Source organism: Mesocricetus auratus, unplaced genomic scaffold (assembly GCF_017639785.1).
Source record: "Mesocricetus auratus isolate SY011 unplaced genomic scaffold, BCM_Maur_2.0 Super-Scaffold_100004, whole genome shotgun sequence".
NCBI classification, from domain to species: domain Eukaryota; kingdom Metazoa; phylum Chordata; class Mammalia; order Rodentia; family Cricetidae; genus Mesocricetus; species Mesocricetus auratus.
In genome coordinates this window covers 97,346,405-97,359,122 of record NW_024429189.1, presented here as the reverse complement: position 1 = coordinate 97,359,122, position 12,718 = coordinate 97,346,405, and the positions used below count along the sequence as shown (strand labels likewise).

Genomic DNA, 12,718 nt, shown 5'->3' with positions numbered 1-12,718 from the left:
TTCCCCTTTGATAGGAAGGAAGAGAGTGCTAGGGATTGAACCCAGAATCTTGCTAATGATTGGCAAGTGCTAAGTTATACCACCATCTTTGATTTTTATTTATGATGTTTGTTGTACTGGGAATTAAACCCAGGGGCTTTCTGCATGCTATGTAAGTGTTCTACCACTGAGCTCTATATCCCTAAGCCTATTTATAATATTTTTGAAAGCAGAAAAAGTTTTAATTAGGTAGAGTTGTGCACACCCGTAGTTGTAGCACTTTGGAAGCTATTTTAAAAAATGGTTATGAGTTCTGGGACAGCCTGGGATTCTCTACTTACCCTTTCCCAGAGGAGAAGGGGGCAGAGGCAAACTGACTTCATGTTGAAGTCTCCTAAGTTTATAAACTGACAACATGACCACTCCATTATATGGTTAAAGTGAGCATTTTTATTGTAGATATGAGAGAGAGAGAGAGAAGCATCTAGAAAAGTCCAGAGAGAGAAGTAGACTGTACATGGCAGGGCTATCTGTTAGAGAGAATGGCAGGGACAGAGAACAGTTAGCAAACACAGTGAGAGAAGCAGGAGCAGAGAACATAATGAGAACAGCAGGGTTATAAGGAGAATGAGTAGCTGGGGATGGTGATCTTCCTACTGCTTTTGTTTTTGTTTCTGTATTTGAGATGAGTTCTTGCTTTAGTTAAGCCCTTGTTGACCTCAAATTGAGACAGTCCTCCTGCACAATAGTGCAGATGTACCCAGTTTGTATAGTACCTGTTTCTATGTCTGTCCATTTTTCCATGTCATGTATTGGTTCTAGAACCCTCTGTCTTCTAGCTGGGCATGATGGTGCTTGCCTTTAATCCCAGCACCCTGGAGGCAGAGATAGGCTGATCTGTGAGTTTTAGACCAACCTGGTCTGCAAAGGAAGCTAGGGCTGTTATACAGAGAAGCCCTGTCTTGAAGAAAAGATTAAAAAGAACCCCCGTCTTCATCAAAATTTGTGACACCTTAAGTACCATAAGTAAAGTGGCATCCGACTTGCATAAACTCCTGTACTGTAAATCTTCTCTAGATTATTTAATTCCATGTAAGTGCTATGTAAATAGCCATTAGCTTGTATTGAAAAGTTGTCTCTGTATGTTCAGAGCAGATGTGAACACTGCAGGCCCAACCACTCAGTATCTGTCCTTTCGCAGCAGCTCAGTCTTTGTTTAGAAAGCTATTCTCCACCTGAACCCAGAGGTTTGTCCTCTGACATTCTTTTCTTGTGCCTTGCATAAGGCCACTAATCTTATCTGTTATGTATTTCTGTATTTTTCATCTCTAAGAGTTCATTTTGAATCTTTTTAAAATTAGCCTTCATAGGCCAGGCATTGGTGCCACACGCCTTTAATCCCAGCACTCGGGAGGCAGATGCAGGTGAATCTCTGTGAGTTCGAGACCAGCCTAGTCTCCAGAACAGTCTGGTCTCCAGGACAGCCTCCAAGGCCACAGAGAAACCCTGTCTGGAAAAACAAAAAATAAATAAACAAACAAATAAATATGATTAGCCTTTATGTGCCAAGCAAGCGTAGTTCCTCTGGATTCTTGAACATATAGAATATGATTATAATAATTGATTTGGGTGGACCTGGGAGCGGTGGCCTCCAAAAGCCCCCGCCACTGAGGGGCTGCTGCAGTTGAGTCGCTGTTTGGTTGTCTCTTTGACTTGCCCTTTCACCTGATTCTTCTGTTTGTTTCGGGTTTGTTTTGTTTAGACCAGGTCTCACTAGGTAGTCCTGGCTGACTTGGTACTCAGTTCTCTAACCCAGACTGACCTAAAACTCACAAGAGATCCCTCTGCCTCTGCTTTCTGAGTGCCACAGTCAAAGGCGTGCGTCACCACACCTGACGTCTGCGTCTTACTTTTAAGCTTCATTCATTAGACCGGAGTTTTGCCTTACCTGAGTTGGAATCTTTCTAAGGACTCAATATTCCTGTGCAATAATGAAATTCTCTTTTGTGGCTGGTGGCAGTGGGTAGAATTTCCAGTGTGAGGGGTCTGTATCAATGTTTTCTTAAATATGAATTATCCAGTTTTTACAGCAGCATTTGTTGAAAAGACTGTCCTTTCTTCTTTGAATTGTCTTTGTTGAAAATCAACTGACCGTGTATGTGTAGGTTATTATTTCGTAACAGGCTTTGGTGAGTGGTTGATTCTCACTCCTTAACTCTCCCTGTGGCCATTAGGCTTGATAGCGCTTTGTTTTGATTCCTTTAGGAGAGTTAGGCTCGGGTCACACACGTGGGACAGTGAAAATGGTCGGTCGGAGAGTCTGCCTTTACTCTGCACCCTGTTCACTTCCCTTGTGTCCACATGAAGCTGGTGACAGATGTTTTAAAAAAGAACGTTAGGACTGCAGAGATGGCCCAGCAGTTAAAAGTGTTGGCTGATCTTGTGGGAATCTTTCTGGAATAAGCACTGGAAAGAGGAGACATATTCACGGGGAGATTGGAACCAGGTAGTTCCTGAGAGGCCTCAGTTTGTGTCGTTTACATTCTCGTTTGTACCCTAAACTCACAAGATGGGGTGAGCAAGCAGGAGAGGGTTACATAAGTATATGGCAGTCAGCCTTTTTTTAAGGTGTATGTATTAGTTGACTGGTATGAGGTTATTAAGGGTAGTGACCCATTGTTTCAGCTTTTTCTCCAGGTCACTCTGTTCCACGTAACAAATGAAATCATAGTTGGAAATGATCAGTACAAGTAATGCTTTAAGTAAATCACTAAAAAAGTCACTGTATCAATATCTAATAGCTGGTGATTTCTACTCTGTTCTACTTAAGTCTCGAAGAAGACTTGGGCCCAGTTCCCAGCACCTACAAGATGACTCACAATCATCTGTAACTATACTCCCAGGACATCCAACACCCTCTTCTGGCTTCCACAGCCACTGTACACACGTGGTGCACACACATATATTACAGGAAAACACTCATGTACATCAAATAAAAAGAAAAGAAAAACTTAAAAAGAAAGTTCCCAGGGACTAGAGCAATAACCATCCACATGGTAGCTTACAACCATCTGACTTCAGGTTCAGGCTATTTGACCCTCTTCTGACTTCTGTGGGCACCAGCATGCATGTGGTATAGGCAAACACTCATGCACATCAAATAAAATAAATCTAAAGAAGAAAGAAAGGAAAAGAAAAAAGGAACTATTAGGTCTTGTAAAATAACTGTACCGTTACTTCTTTTTCTTAAATGAAGAAGGCATGATTTCTGCTCTTAACAAGTTTGGTTTTGTTGTTTTTGGGGGGGGGTTGTTTTTTCTTCACTTTTTTTTTAAAGATTTATTTATTATGTATACAGTGTTCTGTCTGCATGTACGCCTGCAGATCAGAAGAGGGCACCAGATCTCATTACAGATGGTTGTGAGCCACCATGTGGTTGCTGGGAATTGAACTCAGGACCCCTGGAAGAACAGCCAGTGCTCTTAACCTCTGAGCCACCTCTCCAGCCCTCACTTCTTTTTTTTAAATTAATTTATTTTTTACATTCCACCATTTCTTCTTCTTGGGCCCAAGATGAGCAATATGATCTCCTCAGGGTTGAGCTGGCTCCTGCCAAACCTGGAGAAAGAATTTATGAACTCACCAATGTGTTAGAAACAAAGAATAATCTTGGGGACCACACAACAAAGCAAAAGTAACCTAGCAAGGTAATTTCTCTGTGCAAAAAGGATGTACCAGAACCCAAACTGGGCTAGGAAATGAAAAAATGAACTAGAAGGAGGCTTTGACTACTAGAGTATGGAGATTGAGGAAGAGCCCAGGCTGAACATGCCAGCTAAACCAGATCATGAAAGGAAAGAGGAAAAGGAGAGCAGGAGGGAAGCCACCACCCAAGAGAGGCATTCCAGGCTAGCCAAAGTGGCTGTTATACAGGCATCAGGCTAGGGGAAGGGAAATGGATGCCCAGCCCTGGAAGGAAAAGGTGGAGAGTGGAGGGCTTGGTAAAGAGCACTGGGAGGAGCCACAGGTAGTGAGTGAAGCTTATCTTGGGCTTGAGACCTAACCAGAAGCACTGGGGGTTGGGGGGGGGGTTTAGTGGGAGGAGGGAAGGGAAAGGGAGAGGGACCTGAAATTGACATGTGAAGCAACCTTGTTTCTAACTTAAATTTAAAAATAAAAATAGATAAAAATAAAGTAATGCCATAAGGTAGATATTCCTGGAATGGAGGTGGGCAAGTGACTCTGCACACCCATAAATGATAAAAATAAATGTTTTAGTTATAAGTAAAAAAAGAAGAAGCACTCTTGATTGTTACTCTAACACAGGTAGTCACTGTCTTTTCTGATAGGCTGGGGTCTAACCTCACAATCTTTAAGACTGGCTAATTAAAAAAAATCAGCACACCTCCAAAACAATACAGAGAAACCCTGGCTCGAAAAACCAAAAAAAAAAAAAAAAAAAATCAGCACAAAGGAAATGATAGAAAGAGGGACGGGGACAAGTTCTATCAAGTTCTGGGAATGCAGAGGAAGCTTTGTGTAAAAAAAAAATTACCAGGTGGCAGAGATTAAAAGATTTGCATACAGATTTTACAAGGTTAGGGAGATTTAAATTTTTTTCTCACAAATAGAGCAGACACATCCAAATAAAACATACATCCCTTGAAGATGCCCAGTAAGAGAATGTGGATTTTGCTTCTCCACATCAGCTGACAATACATATGCTTGTTCCTATTTTGTTTTTCCTTTTTTTTTTTTTTTTCTTTTTGGAAACAGGGTTATTTTATGTAGCTCTGGCCAGCCTTGTACTCACTATGTTGCCCAGGCTAGCCTTAAGCTCCAGGCAGTCCTCCTACCGCAGCTTCCAGAATGCAGGAATTACAGGCGCTCACCGAGCTGCCTCGCCTACTCTTTTTTCCTCTCATTCTTATGCAAAAACTGTGTGTGCTTTGTTTCTACGTTTTTTTGGCTCTGTAAAGCTATTTGAGCTTCCCCAGAGCCGATGGATCGGCTACAGGTTATATAAGTGCACATAATAGTGGTGTCTAGTTACCGATACTGGAGTTATTGTGTGAAAGCTTGGTCTCTGCAGCCCCAGTGAAGAGTCCGGACATCTTCAGAAAAACAGCTCTTACTTATGCTAACCATCTCATTAAGAGTCTTATTGCAGGGTGGGGTGGGGATCGAACAACAAATACAGTGAAACGGCTTTTCTATGACTTGCTTCTCTGTTTCTGTCAGAAGCATAAAGAATATTCTGGGTGTCAAACAAAGTAAGTAGCTCAACTCTCCAGTTCTTTTGTAAAAAAAGGTGCAGGTGCATCAAGACCCAAACCAGGCTGACCACACGCTAAGACAGGGCGTTGCTTGGTTTTTATTCTAACGCAGGTGGTGACTATGTCTTTTCCCTAGGGTCTGACCTCACAGCCTTTTGAGATTGGCTAATTTTTAAAGCATCATCAGAAGGGAAATGAAGGAGGGGGGTGCCACAGATAATTATGTGACTTAAGTTCTAAGAAATGCAGCAGGGTCTTTGTCTACCCTAAACAAAGAGGATCACACCATTTGGCATAGTCTTCTCCAGGGGAAGATAAAAGGATTTGAATTTCTATAAGCAAAAATTTTACAGTGTTTAATAGGAAGCCTGATTTTTTTAATGTTTCTTACAGTCTCCTATGTAGTTTAACTTATGATTTTATTGGTTGTTTAAATAAACAAAAAGGTGATATTCTAAAGATGACCTAGATGTGAAGGAAGGGACAGCCACTTGGGGATGTAGCAAGGTCTCTGTAAGCATTTTGGCAGTGAGTAAACTGTATAGCAGTCTCACTGCCCTTCCGTCAAGGTCTCTTGCTAAACAGGGAGTGGATTGTAGGAAAGATGTGGTCAGGTTCATGCAGAGTTGAGGTCCTTGCTTAGTCTACATGGCTTTTTCCGGTTTTTCTTTTCCCTGGCTCCCAAAGACACAGCAAGCTACCACACAGGCTAGACTGAGCCACCCACCCCAGCACAGCCATTAAAGAGACGAGCAGTAGTAAAAATCAGAGAACAGAAATGAATCCCATATAGTCTCAATAGAAAAAGGGTCAAATCATGGAGTACAGTGATGCCCGAGTCTATTTTCCAAGTTCTGTTTAGAGTGGTGTTTTGGTTTTCTGTTTCATTGGTATTTGGTGGGGGGGCTGTGTTTTAGAGTTAATAGTTTAGTTGACTTTTCATTTATTATATAGTCCAATCTGGCCTTGATTTACTATATAGCCAAAGATGATGTTGAACTCCCTAAGCATCCTGTTTCTGCTTTCTGAGTCATGGGATCATAAGCATGAACTACAACCCAGTTTTATGATGTTCTGAGTAGTAAACTATTTTGATCCCAAGATTTAGTTTTAAATAGTGGGCAAGAAGCTAGGCAAGATGACACATACCTTTGATCACAGCACTTTGGAGACAGAAGCAGGTTAGATCTCTGATCTACATGGAGTTCCAGGACAGCAGGACAGCCAGGACTACACAGAGAAACCCTGTCTCAAACACACACACACACACACACACACACACACACACACACACACACACACACACGGCAAAAGGATGCCCATTTGAACAGTTCTGATTACAGTGCTATCCCACTCATCATGTGTTTATCATCGTCTCTGCCCTGTCTAGCCTGCCTCAGAAGTGTGTGAAATCTGTTCCTAGGAGGCAGGTTCCTTCTCTCACTGGTGTCGGGACTGCAGGCTTTCCCTTTTCACAGCATAAGATTCCTTGGGAAGCCGGGTGTTGGTGGCGTACACCTTTAATCCCAGCACTTGGGAGGCAGAGACAGGTGGATCTCTGTGAGTTCGAGGCCAGCCTGGTCTACAGAGTGAGTTCCAGGACAGCCTCCAAAGCCACAGAGAAACCTTGTCTCGAAAACCAAAAAAAAAAAAAAAAAAGATTCCTTGGGAAATTTTAATTCATTGGGATCCATTGTTTCAATACTTGAGGCATAAGTGTCTCTCTTTAAACTATCTCTTCTCCTTTCAGGAAGGTTACATTGTCACTCTAGTACCTTCAAGATGATGGACTCTGGAATCTAGCCAAGAATCTAGCACCCCAGTCTGACCAGCATTCTTTTTCTTATAGGGAATGTGCATTTCTTCTCTGGTGGCCTTCTGTTTTCTCACCGTCATCATGGAAGTATCATCATTTCCAAGGATCACATGAATTCTGTGTCCTTCTATGATGGGGTATGTGGTTCTTCAACCCCTGGCTTTTCAACCCCCTCTAAAATACATTCCATTTTCCCTTCTGCGATATCATGCAACTGGATGTCAGAAACCACAGTAGACATTGAAGCAGGCCAGGGAGGGATGAGGAGAGGACTGCATACTCTCAGAAAACTTGTATGCTTTGCTAGTAAGGCCTGAGTCAGAAGAGCCAGCCCCGCGCCCAAGTCAGTCATCCTAAAGACAGTGGAAAATAGCTGAAAAAGACCTCCAGTGGCTCACACCCCAAAACTGGAAGGTTCATTCTGTGGCATGGATGGGGCTCTAACATAACCCTTAACCACAGGGAAGAACTGTATGTGCACAGAAGAGGTAAAAAATTGCTCACTTTCTCCATGAGAATTTAACACCTCCCTCTCACACACTCAAGTTTACCCTCTACCTCCATAAATATGCTTCCCTAAGAACATCATTGTTTACCAGGCTTCTCCCCTTTGGGAGAAGGTGATGGTCCAGAGTTTCCCTTGTCCTGTGCTCCCTGGCCAGAGCAGAGCATAGTCAGTCTCTCGATGCAGCAGTGGAGTATAGCCCTTCCACTCGGTCTGGGCTCAGCCTCAAAGGCTGTTTGGCAACTAAAATAGAGGTGAATTGAAGTGATTTGGCAAAATGGCTCAACAGATGAATTTATGATCAAAACTGTCTTCAACAAAACCCTAAAAACTGTTCAGATTGGATGGCCTTATTAGATAAAAGAGGATTTGTTTAGGTTTTTAATTTTTAAGAATTATGTGACTGTATGCGAGTATGTGCACATGAGTACAGTTGCCTATGAAAGCCGGGGGAGGCATTGGATCCCTTGGAGTTGGAATTACATGTGGTTATAACCTACCCAACATGGGTTGCAGGGAACTGAACTCAGGTTCTCTGAGAAAGCAGCAAACACTCCTAAATCACTGAGCCATCTCTCCATCCCAAGAGTTTTGATATTAGTGTTTATAAATAGTCTTTGAACATAAGCCAGGCAGTGGTGGCACATGCCTTTAATCACAGCACTTGGGAGACAGAGGCAGGGGGACCTCTTGAGTTTAAGGCCAGCCTGGTGTACAGAGTGAATTTCAGAGCACCCAGGGCTACTCAGAAACTGTCTCAAAACAACAACAACAAAAGTAGTTATCTAAGATCAAGAAAGAAAGTTTATACAAGTTATTTAAGAAACAGTGCTTGGCAACCTCATTGGCAGAGGTCTAGGTGAGCCAGCCTCAAAGTTGTGAGCATGGGAGAGCTGTTCCTATTACTCATCATAAGAGCTGGAGATCTGCCCGCCAGAGCAGGCCCTGCACCTCACCTGTGCAGCACAGTAGAGCCAGCCCTGCAGGTGTAGGTGTGGGAGAACTGACCCTGAGGATGTAAAAGCCAGAGACTTGGCCCTGCCCCTTGCCCATGGCTTTTCAAGGGGTGAACTAGCCAAGGCAATACAGGAAAGCTCACCCTGGTAGACAGGACAAGGGAGAGCTGGTGGGCTGGCCAACCCTGCAACTACCCAGGATTATGAGCTGGCCCACGACAATATCCACCCCATCTATGATCTACTGGAGCATATGAAGGGACAGTCCTGCAGAGCCAAAGCTACAGGATCTCCATGACACAGGGCAACAGTAGGATAACCAAAAGGAGTTCCAGCCAGGGCCCAGCATCTATAGGATAGCAGAAACCAGAAGCCTTGAACCAGACCAGTGACTCTTCACAGTGAACACTTGCAAGTAACGATACATGAATAAAGGAAGGGTTTACTGCATGACTCACTGTCACACACTGCAGCTTCCATGATGAGATTGATTTTTCTTTTTTTTTCTCTCTTAAATTTTATTTTATTTTGTTTTGTGGGGGAGGTTGCAAGGGCAGAGGGCAGATACAAAGGGATGGGGAAATGAATGGGATGGAGATGCATGATGTGAAAGACACAAGAATAAGTAAAAAGAAAGTTAAAAACAGAAACAGTGCTGGAGAGACTGGCGAGATGGCTTAGCAGTTAAGAGCACTCACAGCTCTTCTAGAGGAAGAAAAGAGAAATAGGCCAGGCAATGGTGGCGTGTGCCCCTAATCCCAGCACTCAAAAGGCAGAGACAGGAGGATTGAGGCCCCCTGGTCTACAGAGTGAGTTCCAGGACAGGCTCCAAAACTACACAGAGAAACCCTGTCTCGGGAAACCAAGAAAAAAAATGGGTTTGGGGAGAGTGAAGAGCACTTGTTATTCTTGCAGATAACCCAGGTTCAGATCCCAGCAACCACATGTTAGCTCATAACCATCCATAACTCCAGTTCCAGGGGATCTGATGTTGTTTTCTGGCCTCCATGAGCACCAGGCACACATGTGCTGCACATACATATATGCAAGCAAAACATTCATAAAGTAAAATATATATATATATATATATACTTTTTTTTTTTTGGTTTTTCGAGACAGGGTTTCTCTGTGGCTTTGGAGGCTGTCCTGGAACTCGCTTGGTAGTCCAGGCTGGTCTCGAACTCACAGAGATCCGCCTGCCTCTGCCTCCCAAGTGCTGGGATTAAAGGCGTGCGCCACCAACGCCCGGCCTAAAATATATTTTTAAAAACAAAAATGAAGAAACAGTAGTATGATAACAAGGTTGGCTAATTTGGGGGGAGTAGTTTTTGTTTGTTTGGTTTTTGTTTTTATTATGTTTGAGATGGGACTCCATATAGCCTTAGCTGTCCTGGAACTCATTAGGTAGACCAGACTGGCCTCAAACTCAGAGATCCTTCCTGCCTCTGCCTTCCTAGTGCTGGGAGTAAAGATGTGCACTGCCACTCCCAACTGTGGGAGTGGATTCTTATCTCATTAAAAAGTTCAAAGTAGGGTCTGAAGAGATGGCTCAGTGACTAAAAGCTCTTGCTGCTCTTCTGTAGACCCCGTGTTGAGCCATTCACAACTAGCTTTAACTCAGACTCCAAGAGGATTCAACTCCTTCTCTGGCCTCTCCTGGTACCTGCACTCACATGCAGACATGCACACATATGTGTAATAAAAAATAATAAATCTCGCCAGGCGGTGGTGGTGCACACCTTTAATCTCAGCACTTGGAAGGCAGAGCGAGGTGGATCTCTGTGAGTTCGAGCCCAGCCTGGTCTAAAAGAGCTAGTTTCAGGACAGCCTCCAAAGCCACAGAGAAACCCTGTCTCAAAAAAACAAGAAAAAAATCTCTTTTTAATTCAAACAAATGTGTACTAGAGTTAAATAGTTTTAACTTTATTACTGGTAGGAAGAGCCACTCATATCCCACAGTGCACACGTGGAAGTCTGAGGGCAGTCTTTAGAAGTCAGGTCTGCCTTCCACTGTGAACATCAGATTTAGGTTATCAAGCTGTGTGGCAAGTGCTTTTACTCCTTGAGCCATCTCTCCAGCCCCAAATTAAATATTGTAAAATTTCATAGGTATAAAAGACATAAAAATGAATGTCCATTAATCTGTAGAGGCAGAAAGACTTTCTAAGCTTAGGAAATATTTAAGAGCCCTAGGTGTTTTGGTGCATGCCTGTGACCCAACACTCATGAGAAGAGGCAAGAAGATTGCCACAAGTTTGAGGCCAGCCTGGTCCACATAGGAAGTTCCATGCCAGCCAGCATTAAAGAGACCTGTGTACAAGTTTCATTTCTGTTGTGACAAAGTACTCTGACAAAAAGCAATTTAGAAAGAAAGGAGTCACAGGCTGCAGTTCACAGTGGCAGGGAAGTCACAGCAGTAATGACTTGAAGCAGACAATCACATGACATCCAGCTGGTCAAGAATAAGACACTACCACAGTTTAAACTCAGCTTTAATTAAATACTGGCCCGGTGGATGGGCTCTCACCAGGTCCATATCCGGGTTCCTGGGAAACGGCCCAGAATCAAGTATGGCAAGAACTTAAGAAGGAAAACCCATGATTCACTGCATTCCCATCAGGTCAATCAGGGGCAAGCATATGTGCCTCATATGAACCTCCCACCCACATGTGATCAAACACATCAGGTGCAGATGGGTCAGGCAAACTAGTTAGGGAAGTGAAAATGTGGCTGGCTTGTTATTTCCCATAAACAATAGCCTCCAGCATTTCTGGAACTATCTGTCCTTGGGCAAGGGGCTTGCAGATCAGAGCCATTTTTGTTTAGTGAATCTGTAAGGCATAGTAATTCAAACTTAAAATTTAACTTTTGCTCTTATAAATGTCTCAAAAAAAACACAAAAAAATAAATAAAGTTAAGTTCTAAAGAAGGGCTGGAAATGGCTCAGTGGTTGGAGTACTTGTCCAGCCTGAGACTGGACTTGGTGGCATTGGCCTTTAATTGTGGCACTCTGTGAGTTCAAGCACAGCCTGGGCATAATCCAGACTGTTCTATTTGTACCATGCTGTTAGGTTACTCTAACTTTATATTGAGTTTCGTTTCATGTTTTTGAGACAAGGTCTCACTGTTAGCTCAGGGGGGGCTACTACTTTATGTAGACCAGGCTGTCCTTTAACTCACAAAGGTCAGCCTGCCTTTGCCACCTGTGTGCTGGTATTAAAGGAGTGCCATACAACACCCCACTCCATGGACATGCATGTGGAAGGCTGAGGGTGATAGCAAGTTATCTTGTTCCGTTGTTCTTTCCACCTCTCTTACCTTTAGATAGGCTCTCATGGTATAGACCTTGCTGTTCTGGAACTCTCTATGTTGACCACAAACTCACAGAGATCAGTCTACCTCTGTCTCTCTGCTTCTGCCTCTGCCTCTACCTCTGCCTTTGCCTCCACCTCCTGCATGCTGGGATTAAAGGCTGGGATCTCCTATCTTTTGAGACAGGGTATCTTTGTCACAGCCAGAGCTCATTGATACAGGTCACCTTGCTAGCAGCTTGCTCCAAAGTTGAGACCTTCCAAGACATTTACTTGTGTAGGTTCTAATACTCCAAACTCAGGTCTTCCTTTCTTTTTCTTCTGTTCTTTCTTCCTTTCATTTTTTGATACAGGGTCTCTTTATGTGGTCCTGACTGGCCTGGAACTCACAGTGGTCTATTGAGGAAAGTACAGTTTTTTTTTTAATTTGTTTTTTTATGTGTTTGTTTATTTTATGTGTATGTGTGTACATGTATGTCTGTGTACCACATGTGTGCCTGATGCCCACAGAAGCCAGAAGCAGGTTTGGATCTCCTGGAAGTTGCAAATGATGTGAACTACCTACCATGTAGGTACTGGGAATGGACCCAGGTCCTCTGGAAGTGCTTCTAACCACTGAACTATCTTCAGCCTTAAGCATAGTCTTTTCAGCAAATGATGTTAGAGAAACTGTATATCCACACCAGAAAATGAAGTTGGACCCTAATACCAAGTCAAAAATGATTACTCAAAATGTATCCAAACCTAAACAGGAAAGCTAAAACAATAAAGCTCTTAAGAGACACAGCAGGGGAGAAGCTTCATGACATTGGATTTGCTGCTGACTTTTTTTTTTTTTTTTTTTCGAGACAGGGTTTCTCTGTATTGTTTTGGAG

At 43.1% G+C, this 12,718-nt stretch overlaps 1 protein-coding gene across 2 annotated transcripts in view; it reads left to right on the top strand.

Moving 5' to 3' along the window:
• Dnaaf9 (dynein axonemal assembly factor 9) overlaps nt 1–12,718 on the top strand; it is a 130,320-nt gene that overhangs the window by 75,678 nt on the left and 41,924 nt on the right. For both annotated transcript variants that reach the window (XM_040746302.1, XM_040746301.1), the window contains exon 21: nt 7,105–7,208. In XM_040746302.1, coding sequence (XP_040602236.1) covers nt 7,105–7,208 — 104 coding nt within the window. The remainder of the gene's footprint in view (nt 1–7,104; nt 7,209–12,718) is intronic.